At 50.5% G+C, this 13,376-nt stretch overlaps 4 protein-coding genes across 4 annotated transcripts; 1 reads left to right on the top strand and 3 right to left on the bottom strand.

The window, feature by feature from the left end:
* Positions 1-473: 473 nt before the first annotated feature.
* Positions 474-5,013, bottom strand: CI109_103829 (L-aminoadipate-semialdehyde dehydrogenase; the record flags this gene model as incomplete). The annotated part of the gene is made up of 6 exons (XM_032001670.1): positions 474-1,051; positions 1,119-3,116; positions 3,167-3,289; positions 3,340-3,774; positions 3,834-4,814; positions 4,896-5,013. The coding sequence occupies 6 exons, from the start codon at positions 5,011-5,013 to the stop codon at positions 474-476; spliced, it is 4,233 nt and encodes a 1,410-aa protein (XP_031863833.1).
* A 239-nt stretch (positions 5,014-5,252) lies between these two features.
* On the top strand, positions 5,253-7,672 carry CI109_103828 (phosphomethylpyrimidine kinase; the record flags this gene model as incomplete). Its single annotated transcript, XM_032001671.2, has 10 exons — positions 5,253-5,310; positions 5,353-5,460; positions 5,510-5,541; positions 5,604-5,729; positions 5,814-6,459; positions 6,524-6,656; positions 6,719-6,888; positions 6,968-7,077; positions 7,166-7,448; positions 7,542-7,672. The coding sequence occupies 10 exons, from the start codon at positions 5,253-5,255 to the stop codon at positions 7,670-7,672; spliced, it is 1,797 nt and encodes a 598-aa protein (XP_031863834.2).
* A 316-nt stretch (positions 7,673-7,988) lies between these two features.
* CI109_103827 (uncharacterized protein) lies at positions 7,989-9,472 on the bottom strand (the record flags this gene model as incomplete). The annotated part of the gene is made up of 6 exons (XM_032001672.1): positions 7,989-8,145; positions 8,213-8,308; positions 8,369-8,432; positions 8,502-8,887; positions 9,038-9,180; positions 9,320-9,472. The coding sequence occupies 6 exons, from the start codon at positions 9,470-9,472 to the stop codon at positions 7,989-7,991; spliced, it is 999 nt and encodes a 332-aa protein (XP_031863835.1).
* A 409-nt stretch (positions 9,473-9,881) lies between these two features.
* CI109_103826 (pH-response regulator protein palA/RIM20) lies at positions 9,882-13,254 on the bottom strand (the record flags this gene model as incomplete). Its single annotated transcript, XM_032001673.1, has 13 exons — positions 9,882-10,287; positions 10,345-10,562; positions 10,612-10,956; positions 11,004-11,228; positions 11,284-11,464; positions 11,516-11,594; positions 11,646-11,880; positions 11,941-12,135; positions 12,193-12,311; positions 12,387-12,558; positions 12,618-12,861; positions 12,979-13,181; positions 13,252-13,254. The coding sequence occupies 13 exons, from the start codon at positions 13,252-13,254 to the stop codon at positions 9,882-9,884; spliced, it is 2,625 nt and encodes an 874-aa protein (XP_031863836.1).
* Positions 13,255-13,376: the final 122 nt, after the last annotated feature.

Here is a 13,376-nt window from a genome sequence, read left to right as displayed (position 1 = left end):
ATCGGAGCAACTTCGGTCAATTTCAGATCGACGGCCAAGAATAGATCGATACCGTACGAGTACCAGGAAGGGACAGGCCAACTTTGCATCTCTCAATCCCACGAAAGTGAGACATGTGCTTGCGTGGATCACGATGAGTAATTATCCCTTTCCGTCGGTAACGATTTTATATCGATGGGGGCGACGAAACGTTTGATCGACGGGAAATAAACCTCATGTCTTTGCTCTCTCTGTTCATCAATCGCACGAATAGCCTGTCTTCCCCGTCAGTTGCCGTGTGCTACTACCTGGCCCATGGCACGCCCATGTCCACCTCGATATTGCAGCTCACCCGGTGCGACGTGAGAAAGTGGTTTCTCTTGCAAAAGAATAGTCGCTATGGAAATGGATACAGCTGCATTTCATGCTTTCTTGTCTATGATTGCGATGTACTTGTACACCTCCTTATCCCATCAGCGACGTGCTGTGGATGCTCATGCAACACCAGCAGTCGTCCTTCCAATAGCCTTGGAAACACCTCCTTCCAAAACTGGCAAGGTCTTCTTCCCCTTACCCGTTGGCGGTCCCTCCATAAATCCGACCTTGACCAGCCAAGCCATATACAATCCAACTTGCGCCTCGTCCACACCCGCCGTCTTCTGCTCGCCCGCACCACCCGCTAGAGCTTGAGCATTTCGGTCGTCCAATTCTGCAGATTTGGTACTGGTCGGCAAGTCATCGAGGACGAAATGCAATAATGGGAAAAGGGCATTATCTTGCGTTTCAAGAACGTGTTGTTCAAGTTTGGTTCGCCAATGAACGTATTCGACTTGCGTGACATCGTAACCGTATGTCTGAAGCGCGCCGAGCAAGTCGTTAAATCGGATAGTAGGATGACCACGAACGTGGACAACAGAGAACCCGGCTGAAGGTGTCGATAGAGTTGAAAGAGCTGCAAGTCGGGCAACGTGATCGACAGGCGTAAGGTTGACAGAGTTGTTGATATCCGGGATAAGTCCAAGCTGGAGACATCCCTTGACCATTCGCCAAATGAAATCATCGGTGTTCGAGACTGATAAATCAGAAGCAGTCAGTAAAAGCTTCTTTGGTCGTTCATTTCACTTTCACGCCACACTCACCAGCAGTCTTCGAGTCACCCAAGATGTAAGCCGGTCTCAAAATGTAACCTGACAAACCCTTCTTTCCTGCTTCCATAATAAGCTTCTCCGCAACCCATTTGGTCTGACCATAACCGCCCTCCAATCCTGTCCTTCCCTCTTCCAGATCATCGCTCTCCAAAACACCTTGTCCACCTTGGGAAACAAGTTCGTCAGCCTTTCGTACGAATCGCTCGTTATCCAAGACAGCACTGGTCGAAATGAAGGAGAACTGTTTCGAGTGATGGGTCGCACAGAGGTTAAGCGCAGTGACGGTCGAAATCACGTTGGCAGCTCTGAGCTTGGCGTAAGGGTAAACCCAGTGGACGATAGCACCGTTGTGCAAGACTGAATCGGCTTCGGCGGCGATTCGATCCCATTCGGAAGCTGAAAGACCAAACTTCTCCTCGGCGAGATCACCAATGACCGCTTCGACTCTCCCTTGCTTGACCCATTCCTCATCCCAAACACCTCGACCCTCACCACTGTCCCTCAATCTTTGCAGACCTTGCTCGGCATTCTTAGCTCGTACGAGACAGATGACCTTCTTAACGCGTCTGGAGAGCAGATCTTTGAGAATGAAGGCTCCCAAGAAACCGGTAGCACCAGTCAAGAAGATAGTGAGTTCCTTCGTGGCGAAATCGGCGGGAAGGGACTCGAAGTTTGGCAATGTCTTGGCCAATGGTGCTAGATCGTCCGCGTAAGCATCATGCTTCACGACATCCTTGCCGCTCGCGTCGCCACCACCAAGATCGGCAGTTCGGAGAAGGTCAACCTCCGCAGCCTGTCCAGCAATGGTAGGCTTGTCGAAGACCAAACCAAGAGGAGCGTTGACCACAAATGCCTTTCGCACCTCGAAGATGAGTCTTGTGGCAAGGATAGAGTGACCGCCCATGTCGAAGAAGTTCTCGTCGAGAGCGACATGAGGGGGAGGTGAGGGCAAGAGACGAAGCCAGATATCGTGGATCGTCTTCTGAGTTGGAGTCATGTCGGTGTTGGCGGCGGAGGAAGTGGGAACGAGGAGGGAAGTGTCGGGGAAAGGAAGAGCGGGTTTGTCGATCTTTCCGTTGGGGTTCAAAGGAAGTTTGTGAAGAGGGAAGTAGACAGCAGGGACACTGTAACTCGGCAATTTCTTCTTGAGATATTCCCGGATGTCCTTGATTAATCGTCTGTATTTCTTGACGCCCTTGATCATCTCTGTCTTGAGATCAATCTCCTCATCATCCTCGCCACCTGCTTCGCTGGAGCTCATCAAACCGTCCAAATCATCACCATCGATGGGTACGAAATAGCTGACAAGCACTTTCTCCTCGTCCTTATCTCGTCGGACCAAAGTGACGTTCTCTCGGACAAGAGGGTGTCGACTGAGATGAGTGTCGATTTCTCCAAGTTCGATTCGGAATCCACGGATTTTGATTTGGTCATCGGCCCGTCCGACACATTCCACTCGACCATCGGGCAGGTATCGACCGAGATCACCACTTCGGTACATTCGATCTCGGATACCGAACCAGTGCTTGGCAGCTTCGGGCTTGGTCTCAGCCAAGGTGTCCTTTCGCTCGACGCCTTCACCAAACCAGTTGGTAACGAATTTCTCGGCTGTTGCAGAAGGATCAAGGTATCCCTCAGCCAATCCTCCGGATCTGACGTAGATTTCTCCCATCTCTCCAACGGCACATGGGACATTTCGATCGGTCCTGTTGACAACCAGAAGCTGGACGTCGATCATACCTTGACCAGCTGGGATCAAGTCTTTCTGAGTAGTCAGGAAAGTCATGTCCTCGTTGACACTTGGGATAGCGAAGTAGGACACAGCTCGCTGGGTTTCGGTTGTGCCGTACATATTGATGATTCGCACATTCTTAGCCAAAGATTGCAATCGGGTACAGTCTCTCTTGGTAAGAACGTCACCGACGAAGAAAGCGTTTCGAAGGGAAGGGATCTGTCGAGTAGCTTGGGCAGACAAAAGTTGACCCATTGCTATAAAGTGGTCAGAGTAGAGCGTGTTCCACGAGAGAGGGTCAACTTACCAGGTGTCAAATGGGTCACAGTGACCTCGCTATCGGCCATCCACTCAGCCAATCGACCAGGTGTACCAATATCGTCAGCAGTGGGGACGTGTAGCTGAGCACCGAGGAACAGAGGTGTGAACACTGTAACACTGTCAGCGTCAGGGCTCACCAACGGGAAGGGAGACACTCACTGTCTCGCTGAATAGGGTCATGGGCAATACCACTTAACATGGTGAACTTGGATGTTGTGTCCAGCTGGAATCTTTGGCCCATCCAGGGGAAGAAATGAGTCAAACTGAAATGTCGGCCCTTCACACCCTTAGGGATACCAGTACTTCCCGAGGTAAATGACAAAGTTGCAGGAGAGTCAGGACCAAGGACCACGCCCGCAGGAGTCTGAGCGAACTGTTGGAATGGCTCGAGAATATCGGATTCGCCTGATCGGGAACCGGTGACACCGTTAGGAGTTAAGCTGATGGCGGGAACAAGGAGACGCAGAGATAGGTTCTCGGAGATGTAGTCGGATACAGTCGGGGCGAGTGTACCAGCACTCGAGATAATAAGGAGAGCTCGAGGGGTAGACACGGAGAGATAGACCGTCTGTCTTGATGGAGGGTATGCGGGGTCTTCAAGACAGCGTTAGCTAATGTGAAAGACCGTTTCTGTGCGAAGTAGAGGCACTTACCGACAACCGAAAATACACCACCGGCCTTCAAGATACCCATCACACAGACGACCATCTCTACACTTCTTGCTGCGTAAACCATAACAACCTCTTCCCTTTGCAATCCGTTCTTGATCAAAGCATGAGCGACAACGTTACTCGCCTCATCTATCTGTCTATAGGTGTATGTCCTTCGTCCACGACTCGGTCCGTCCATGATCGTTTGTCCTTCTGCCAGTTCACTCTGCACGACACAGACCCTCTCCGGATTGGCCTTGGCATTGGCTGAGAAGATATCGGGGATGGCACCGACGAATCCACACCAATCCAAATCGGCTGCGGGGTCCGGTAAAGCGGTAGATTGATTTTGAGTCCGGATAGGAAGAGAGCCGAGAGGGTGAGAGGCTTCGCGAGTCGCAGCTGCTGAAAGAAGCTGAAGCAAGGACTCCAGAAGCGCAGAAATTCGAGTTTGCGTGAACAACAGGGAGTTGTATGCCAATCGAAGGTACAATGGCGGAATTGACGTTCTTGTCGCTGGTGTATCTGAAGGCGCAGCAAGTAGGAACAGAGTAAGGTCTGTCGTCAATGATGTGGAAGGATCTTGTTCTACTTGTGTCGAGTCGAAGAATCTGACTCGGAAGAGAGGACCTTCAGGCTTGATGTGATCCACCAACTTGGTGAGTGGTACCGCATCGTCTGAAGCTTCCTGTTCTCTCTCCATGATCTGTCGCAAGACGTCGAAGAAGGTCATCTCCGTAGCGAGATCGAGCTTGAGCAGCAGTGGAGCAGCAGATCCATGGGCTGAAGTGCAGATCACGAGCGAAGGATCCGGAGTGTATCGGAATAGCAGGATCGCGAATGAGGTCAAGAGGATATGGTAAGGGGTAGGTAAGGGAGATGCGGGGAAGAGCGTGGAAAACTCGATGGTGAGCTTCATCAACGTAGTGGTGAGAGCTTGGGGGATAGGCGAAGACTGGAAGGACTCGACAAGCTTGGCGGGAGCTATAGTCGTGGACACCGTTGATCAGTATACGCCCATATTCCATTGCTCTCTACTTGGTCCAGAAAAGTTCAATAACATACTTGGTCTAGGATAGTCTGTTGGGAGAGCCAAACTTGGCAGAGCTCCCAAACGCTTTCCCCATCTCTCCAGACGAGCCTGAGTATCACCGTCGCTCAGCCCGTTGGCAGTGGTCGACATGGTGTTGGTGGTTTGAGTATGTAATTCGGGGTACAAGTTGGAGGAGGTAGTTAAACGATAGCACCTATATTTTGACATTTCACTTTGACTTTGAGTCGGGTCCCAGACTTGCTCATCGATTACATAATATCTACATGCTCCTTATCATTCGGCCGAAAAGAACGATGGGGGTCATTCTGAGCTGTTATTTACACGTCAGACGCTAGCGGATAGCCGTAACCACGTGGTATACCGCGGATATGCCGCCATATCTAATCACAACGACGACTACTATTACAGTTAAGCAGTTGGTTGGTCGTTGGTCGATGGTCACCCTCGTATAAAACCCCATTATTGCAGGGACAGCAGTAACAATAGCAATCACAATCGAGAAGATGTCCGGCCTTCTTTCTTCTTCACCTGTCCCTTTGGAGCCACGAAAAGCGCCTCATGTCCTGACTATCGCTGGTGAGTTGATAATTCAGTCTCCTTTTTGCTCAAACTGACATTTTGGCAGGTAGCGATTCTGGAGGGGGCGCCGGTATCCAGGTTAGTACCGTAGTATCTTAGGACTCCGAGATGGTGGCTGATGATCTCTTCTCTCTCCTCAGGCCGATCTGAAAACCATCGAAGCGTTTGGTTGTTATGGTACATCTGTTCTCACCGGCCTTACGGCGCAAAATACCAAAGGTGTCCAAGCTGTCCACGCAGTCCCATCAGACTTTGTGATCCAACAGGTAAGCCTCTTCTCAGGCTCGTTCACGCGAGAGAGGACCTTGAGAGACAGCCGTGGCTGACCTTCAACATATGTTGTGTTGTAGCTCCAAAGCGTGATTGAGGACGAGCCTCCTATCGCCGTGAAACTTGGGATGTTGACCTCTGCCTCAACTATCAGAGCTCTTGCCTCTTACCTCCCCAAACTCGACTGCACCACCGTCCTTGATCCCGTCATAATCTCCACATCGGGTCATCACCTCTTACCAGAAGATGCTGTCGAAGCTCTCTACGACCTTTTTCCTTACGTGACGTTCCTCACACCAAATATACCTGAAGCGATTCGGTTATCTCGTACCAATACCAAAGAGACCGAATTAAAAGGTCTGGCCGATATGCTACAACTTGCGAAAGATACCCAGCTCAAGACTGGCGCGAAGACTGTATTACTGAAAGGTGGACATGGTAAAGTGTCTCGAGAAGACGTGCTGCAATACGCTGGACAGTACGAGATTGTTTGGGAAGAAGGAGACGAAGAAGCGGATACCGTCGACGTCCTCACAGAATACAGATCGACTCTCGGTCTGAAGGTCGAGAAAGATCTTGTTGTAGACATCCTTGTGACGGGAGAAGAGGTGGTGGCTCTGTTTGTGGGAAGAAAGGTGGACAGTTCAAGTACACATGGTACAGGTTGTACGCTCAGTTCTGCGATCGCTTCGGCTTATGCGACGAGACGCAAAAAGGATGTGCCCGGTGAGTCGCACTAAGCCATTCATCCATGAAGCGGAGTAATCTGACTCTCTCTCTCTACCCTTAGCCGGCAAGGACATCGAGGTGTTCAAGCGAGCGATCTCATATACTCAGTCGGCGATTGCTTCTGCTTTCTCATTCGGTCACGGTCATGGGCCACTAAACCATGCTCATCTGACTGCAAGACGAGCACTACCTCCGTAAGTCGATGGCCCCACCGCCCGCCCAAGCTCGACAACTCACATTAGCATACTTCTGATAGCCCCACGAAACACAACCCTCACCCGTTCCTTACCCACCTTATCCAGTCCAATCTACCTTTGTGGAAATCCTACGTTCGTCATCCCTTTGTCGTACAGCTAGGTAACGGCACCCTCCCTCGAGAGTGCTTTGAACATTACATCAAGCAGGATTACCACTATCTCAAGCATTGTACGTAATATCATTCTTAGAAACTCGCCTTCACGAGACATTGAGACAGAGGAACTGACTCTACGATCACTTGTACCAGATGCCCGAGCGCACGCTTTAGGTGCATACAAAGCCAACACTCTCGCTGAGATCCAAGCTTTCAGCGAGATTGCCTTGCACGTCGCTCGAGAATCGGAGATGCACGTCGCGGTGAGTCTGACTCTTATTAATATCTACACTCTCGGCGAGAAAGAAAAATGCCATCATCACTGATACTATACAAAACAAACCCACGCAGTACTGCGCTCAATTCGGTATATCTCGAGCTGAACTAGCTGCTACTGCCGAATCTTCCCCTTGTGCAGCATACGCTCGCTACGTCGTCGATATCGGTACCCAGGGCGACATCCTAGACGTCTACATGGCAGTCGCGAGCTGTCTAGTAGGCTATGGTGAAGTTGGATTATGGTTGAAAAAGCAAGTGGAAGAAGGAAACGCGGTTTTGGAAGGGAATCTGTACAAAAAATGGATGGAAGATTATTGCGGGGCCGAGTTCTTAGCAGCCGTCAATAGAGGTATAGGTGAGTCCAATCCGCCCATGCGCATCTCGATTTGGATCACAGTCACAGTGATGGAATTTAGCTAACTTGGTGGGAAATGTTTTCTTCTTCTAGAAAATCTGGAACGAAGAGTCGCGGAAGACCCACCTTCGCCTGAAAAGTTGGCGAGATTGACAGCAATCTGGCATGAGTGTGTCAGATTAGAATCTAGATTCTGGGATATGGGCTTGAACTTGATTCATTAAACATGTCTCAACGACTAGATGACATTGCGAGTAGACGAAGGTGGACGGTGTACAAGGGAAAAAATGATAGAATAGAAACTCATTGCGCATGTAGTTGAGTCGTAATGTAAGTTTCTCTCACAGACATGAATGCATACATGGCATTTTACTATCATGGGAAACTATCCGAGGTAACGGACTTAGCAATGTTGAAGAAGGGTAAAGGTAGGGAAACGATTTGGCATATTGGTAAAGAAAGACTGCTGCTCAACTTGACATTATACGGAAGTGTTTCGTGTATTTGTACGTTAGGTAGTGACAGTTTGTCTTTCTTCGCTTAGTCGCGAGTAGTGCCGACTGAGCCGTAGACACCTCGACCGTCGGGACCGTAACCCTGAGGGGAGGCAACCCACCACTCGGGCAAAGTCCAAGGACCAGTCTCGTCGTGAGTGTGGAGGAAAAGAAGGACGTAGGTGAAGCCGACCTTTGCGATGCTGCGAAGACCCAGTGCGTGATTAGCATCCATAGACGAAGAAAGACATAGTCATAGAAAGCACATACACGTCAAGGACGCCGTAGGCGATGATCTCAGTGTTGACGTTGATCTTGTTAGCACCCTCACCTAGAGCGAAGACAATAGGGTAGGCTGCCCAGATACTGGTTCGGGGGCTCATCAGCTTTCGTGTGTGTGGCTTCGTTGCAGGACAGGCAACTCACAGGAAGGTGCCGATGGTGAGAAGGGTGAAGAGACCCTTTGTGTTCTTGGCTCGGTACGAAGCCGCTACCCATACAAACAGTATCAGCATCAGCAGTGGTAGAAATTTAGTCGGGGCGCGGCGCAATGACAAACCTTTCATTCCACCAGTGAAGAGGATACCCCAAACAATGAGGAAAGCGACTGTGGAGACGGTGAAGAATCCCCATCGGGTGGCTTCACCATGTTTCCACCTAGCATCGACCAAACTGCCCAACAATCCCAAGATTACCATCGCTACGTCGGTCAAGATCACCGCGAGCGAAGTAGCAGGTGACAATCCAGCGAGGGAAGTAAGGGAGAGAAGGAGGAGAGGAGTGGTGAAGAGCCAATCGACGTATCGGGCCCAGTACTCTTGACGGAACAAGTGGTGGAGAGAACCTTGAGGACCGTGGTTATGGATTGGGACGTAGGAGACACCGAGTCCGGCAGCCATGGCAAAGTACGAGATCATAGCGATGGTAAGAACCAATGCGGAGATGCTACGGGAACAAAAACGTGTCAGTATCTGTCATTGATTACATTCAGATGAGGAAGTGGCAATGCGGGTTCGCGGTAGACCGAGATCATAGGGCCATAAACTCCACTGTGGCTGAGATACAATGTGTAGTCGCATAGAAACCCACACTTACCCGTGGAAAAGACGGTTCCTCTTCTCAGTCCTGATTGTCAAAATCACAACACCGACCAAGGCAGCTGTGAAGATCGCAAACACGATCCAGAGGGCATTGTGGCCAGTGTGTGTTGCGTGGATGTAGTGCGAGACTGCGGATGGCTATGAGGTATAAATGGAACTGTCAGGATGGTTTTTCCTCCATACATATCGTTGGATGGTAGTCGATGTAAATGCACAGAGAGGACATGTAGCGATACAAAATGTGATGTTGGAGGGTAGGGTGAGAAGTAACGCTTACGAATGTATCCGTCGGCAAGGGGAGATGTCCATCTTGTCCTCCGTGATGGGGTTTGTGCGTACCTCCTGGTGGACTGATCGAGATTGTGCTCGTCGGGTTAGGAGGGTGAACCGAGATGGTAGAGGTAGGCTTGAACTGTGCGAGGTATTCCATCTTGCTCAGTATACAATACGTTGATACTATGATGGTAAAGAAGAGGAAGTAAGATAGGAAGATGTGCGATTGTGATGGTCGGTCACACCAAGCAGACGCAACGCTAACGCACGTTGAATCTCCCTTCTGTTCGTCATATGACTACTGAGTGAGTAGTAGCGCAGTAACAAACGTCATCCCTATCCCCCCATCTTAGTGGGGCACCGATCGATGAGGAACAAGGCACAAAACCATGACGACCTGTTTTCAATTGACAAGGAATGTGGCACAACCCAATTACGATACATACTCGTGCCATGCGATGAAGAGTCTCGTGAAGGCTACAGCGACGCATAGTTAGCTGCAAGGCGACTTAACCAGATATATCTCTAGGCATATGCATGGATGACCTGGTGACATGATTAACATATTATATAACACCCCCACCTTCCCTCCTCGTCCCTTTCTTGTACGGATTCTTCTCCGCATCGCCTATCGGACCCCTGGCCGCAGCTGCAGACGCACGGGTCACTCTCCTAGGCGTAGAGTCGGCAGGTGGCGGTGGTGCTGATCTTGGCTGTGTCTGTATCCCTCCCGAACGGAGGATCGGCGGTGGTGGAGGCGGTGGGAGGAAATCGGTCGTTGATTGCCATTGCGTTGAAGAAGGGTGTGCGAGGCTGAAACTTCGTGGTGGAGATGGCGCACGAGGTGGTGGAGACTGTTGTTGTGGCGGTGGTGTTGGTTGGTATTGCACCGGTAGGGACGGTGAGTGATTTTGTCGGCTCAGCTGAGAGGGCTCTGATACACTGACATTCTGGAATTGGGCAGTGATTTGTCTATTCGAGATAGTGGTTAGCAGACGTATCACTTCGTGTGAGCTATGGGCAACCCACCCGACATCCGCTCGTCGCGAGTTGAGGAATTGCGTACAAGTCGCCTTGAATTGTCCCAACATGTCCGCGAAACTGTTATAGAACTTGATCCCTTCTTCGGCATTGTCGACAATCTCCCTCCACTTCCAGTACGCAAGATCCATGTCTTGTAATCGTCTCTCCCGCTCTTTTACGACCGGATCGTCTTTCCTCTCAGCGAGGAAGGCCTCGTTTTGACCCTACTCGTCGTGTCAGCTTGAACTGAGACAAAGAAGGGGACAAACTTACTCTAATCTGCTCGAGCAGTTGTTCCTGCTTGCTACCTTCTGCATCCAGCTCGTCTTTGAGACGGTCGTACTTCTCCAAAGACTTGTGGAACATGTCCTCAAACCACTCTGTCTTGACATCGCCTGACCCTCCGTGAGCCAACCTCGAAGACTCTTGCAAGACTTGAGGCCTGATATCGTCAGACGCCGCGATGTTGCGTGCCTCGTTGACCAATCTCGCTCTGTGGGCTATTCTGTCGTCAAGCTCTTCCAGTGATGCTCGCAAGGGACGGACGGAAGCCGGGAGGGATGAGTAACCGCTGGAAGATGATGCTCCGGTTGAAGGCACGTAGTCGTTGATTGTGTCCTGTAACCACATCAGAAAAGGAACATAGCAACGGGTGATGGACTCACTTCGCCACCAGCAAGGACCTCGACGAGATGAGCCCATTCTTCCCACTTGGATCTGACGGTAGCGTCACTGCCTGCGGCCTGCTTGATAGTCGCATCGTATTGCCCAGCCATGGCAATCAGAGGCTGATTAGCGACATGGGATGGCGGTCTCGTCGCCTGCAAATGGGGTTCTCGGGCGAGTAGATTTTCGTTTTCCGTGGCCTCTTGATCAAGGATGTCCATGGCCTACGTAAAGTGTCAGCGCAACGTGTCCGAAAGAAATACCAGCACGAAAGCTCACCTCATTGAGAGATTGCATATTAGATCTCGCAAGTCGTCCCACCTCACTCAGCAGGCCCTTGATGCGATCCGCACCTCCAGCTGAATCCACCTCTTCAGCCTTCTTCAACAAGGATGGCGGAAGGCCGACAGGTCGTTCTAGAGCTTGTATAGACCCGGGTAAGTTCAGAGATTGCAGTGTGCTACAATTCGATCAGCCTCGTGCTTTCTCCTTGAAGTACCGAAGGACTCACCTCGCTGCGACGCCATCCAATTCTTCCCGCTTCCCGTCCAACTCCCGCACCACCGTGTCTTTCCTGTCGTCGTAGATACCTAAACGGACTAATGAGTGACTGTTCTCCTCGGCCAAAGGACTGGACTCACTCAGAGCCAAATGTACTCCGTACGGTACCAGGGCGCTGAACAGTGGCCCAACACCCGCACCTCCCCCCATCAACCACGCAATAGGTTCCAACACCTCTGTCGGGATTGATACCTTGACCATCCCAACTCCTACAAGAGGTGCAAGTTGGTTGGCCGGAGGAATAGGCGAAACGTAGACGAGATCGTTATCTCGTACTGCTCGTTCCAAAGCTGATTTTACAGCCCCTTGCAGATTCTGTACAATGGTGAATCAGAACTAGCAAGCACAAAACGACAACAACGAACACGAGCTCACCTTGAGATCTGAGACGACAGCGTCCGCCACTCCTTTCCTTCCAGCATCGAGACCTTTCTTCGCCAGTCCTTCTGCTACTCGTAATCTAGCAATCTCTTCTCCGTATTTGCTCTTCTCCAGATCTTCCTGACTCAATCGATATTGTGCAGCAGCTTCGAAATGCATTTGCTTGACGGTGATATGAGCAATCCAGTTCTACGACATTCACTATCATCAGCATACGAAGTAGGGGGGTGATTGACGGTGACTCACGGCAGGGAAGAAGGATGAAGAAGGATAATCGGTTCCGTTCATCGATGCCAGAGCTGCTTTGTAGTACTCCGAGACCTTCATCGATAATTTACCAATCAAGCTGTTCTTATATGTGCCCTCTATGATTGTACACACATCTTTCATTAGCCATGTCCTCTCGGTGCTTGACCGAGGCAGTGTTGCTGATCACTCACGCAGGACTGCCTGTTGCCAATAACATTCTTGTGCTTCGGCCAAGACAAATTCCTTGATCGTGCCTAGGAATGATTCGGTCATATCGTACCCCGCTGCTGAAGGCGTCGAGAGTTCTGTCCGAAGAGTCGGTATGAGATTCTTTACAAGATGTTCCAGCACTCCAGCGGCGGCCTAAGTGTACAGGTTGGTTTAGCTATCACACATATCCATGTCGAAAACAGACGACTTACGGTCAGATATCCCAAAGCTCGCTTGATACCCTCGGCTTCAGCTCTTCTTTCCGCAGCAGCCATGGAGGCGTACAATGCCGCGATGTTGAACAGAACACTAGCTCGTTCAAAGGTCAAAGACGGTAAGGAGATTGGAGCGTCGGGTGAGAGGGAAAATGTGGGTGGGAAAGGGAGATGGTAAGTGAAATTTAGAGATATGTCGGAAGGAAATTTGGTAGCGAGGAAAGTCAATTGGGCATGATATCTATTCATTTCGGTAACGTCAGCCGGAGTTCACTCAGTACATGCCGCAGCGACGGTGGCCAAAATATCGAATGATGCTGGAGACAAGAGTCATAGAGAAACAAAGGCAAATACGCACCTCATCAAACCTCTAACGATCTCAGGATGAGCCTCGCCCTTCGGCTCGACCCATTCTTTCCTCATGGCAATTAACGATTCCACATCTTTCTTGAAAGCTTCGGGATGAGCATCTCGGAAGTGCGTGGAGATGTAACTAAGCAGGTGGGAAGAGAATGTTGGGAGAGGGGTCGCCTTCTTCGTGGGAACCGGTAGGAAATTTGACTAGACCATAAACGAGTCAGCTGGATGTCGAGCTAGTATCACAATGACAGCCCGGTGCTATAAAACTTACCATCCTTGACTTTGTTGTTGCAGCATATGAAGTGAAGAGGAAGATTGAAAGGAGAACGAAATCGTATTTGAGCACTTCAGTGCAGTGACCTCACCGTTTGTCTCGGTGGAGGCGGTCATGTTGTT

The sequence above is a fragment of the Kwoniella shandongensis genome, chromosome 6, assembly GCF_008629635.2.
Source record: "Kwoniella shandongensis chromosome 6, complete sequence".
NCBI classification, from domain to species: domain Eukaryota; kingdom Fungi; phylum Basidiomycota; class Tremellomycetes; order Tremellales; family Cryptococcaceae; genus Kwoniella; species Kwoniella shandongensis.
Note: the sequence above shows the minus strand (reverse complement) of the source record. Positions and strands in the feature narration are given on the sequence as shown.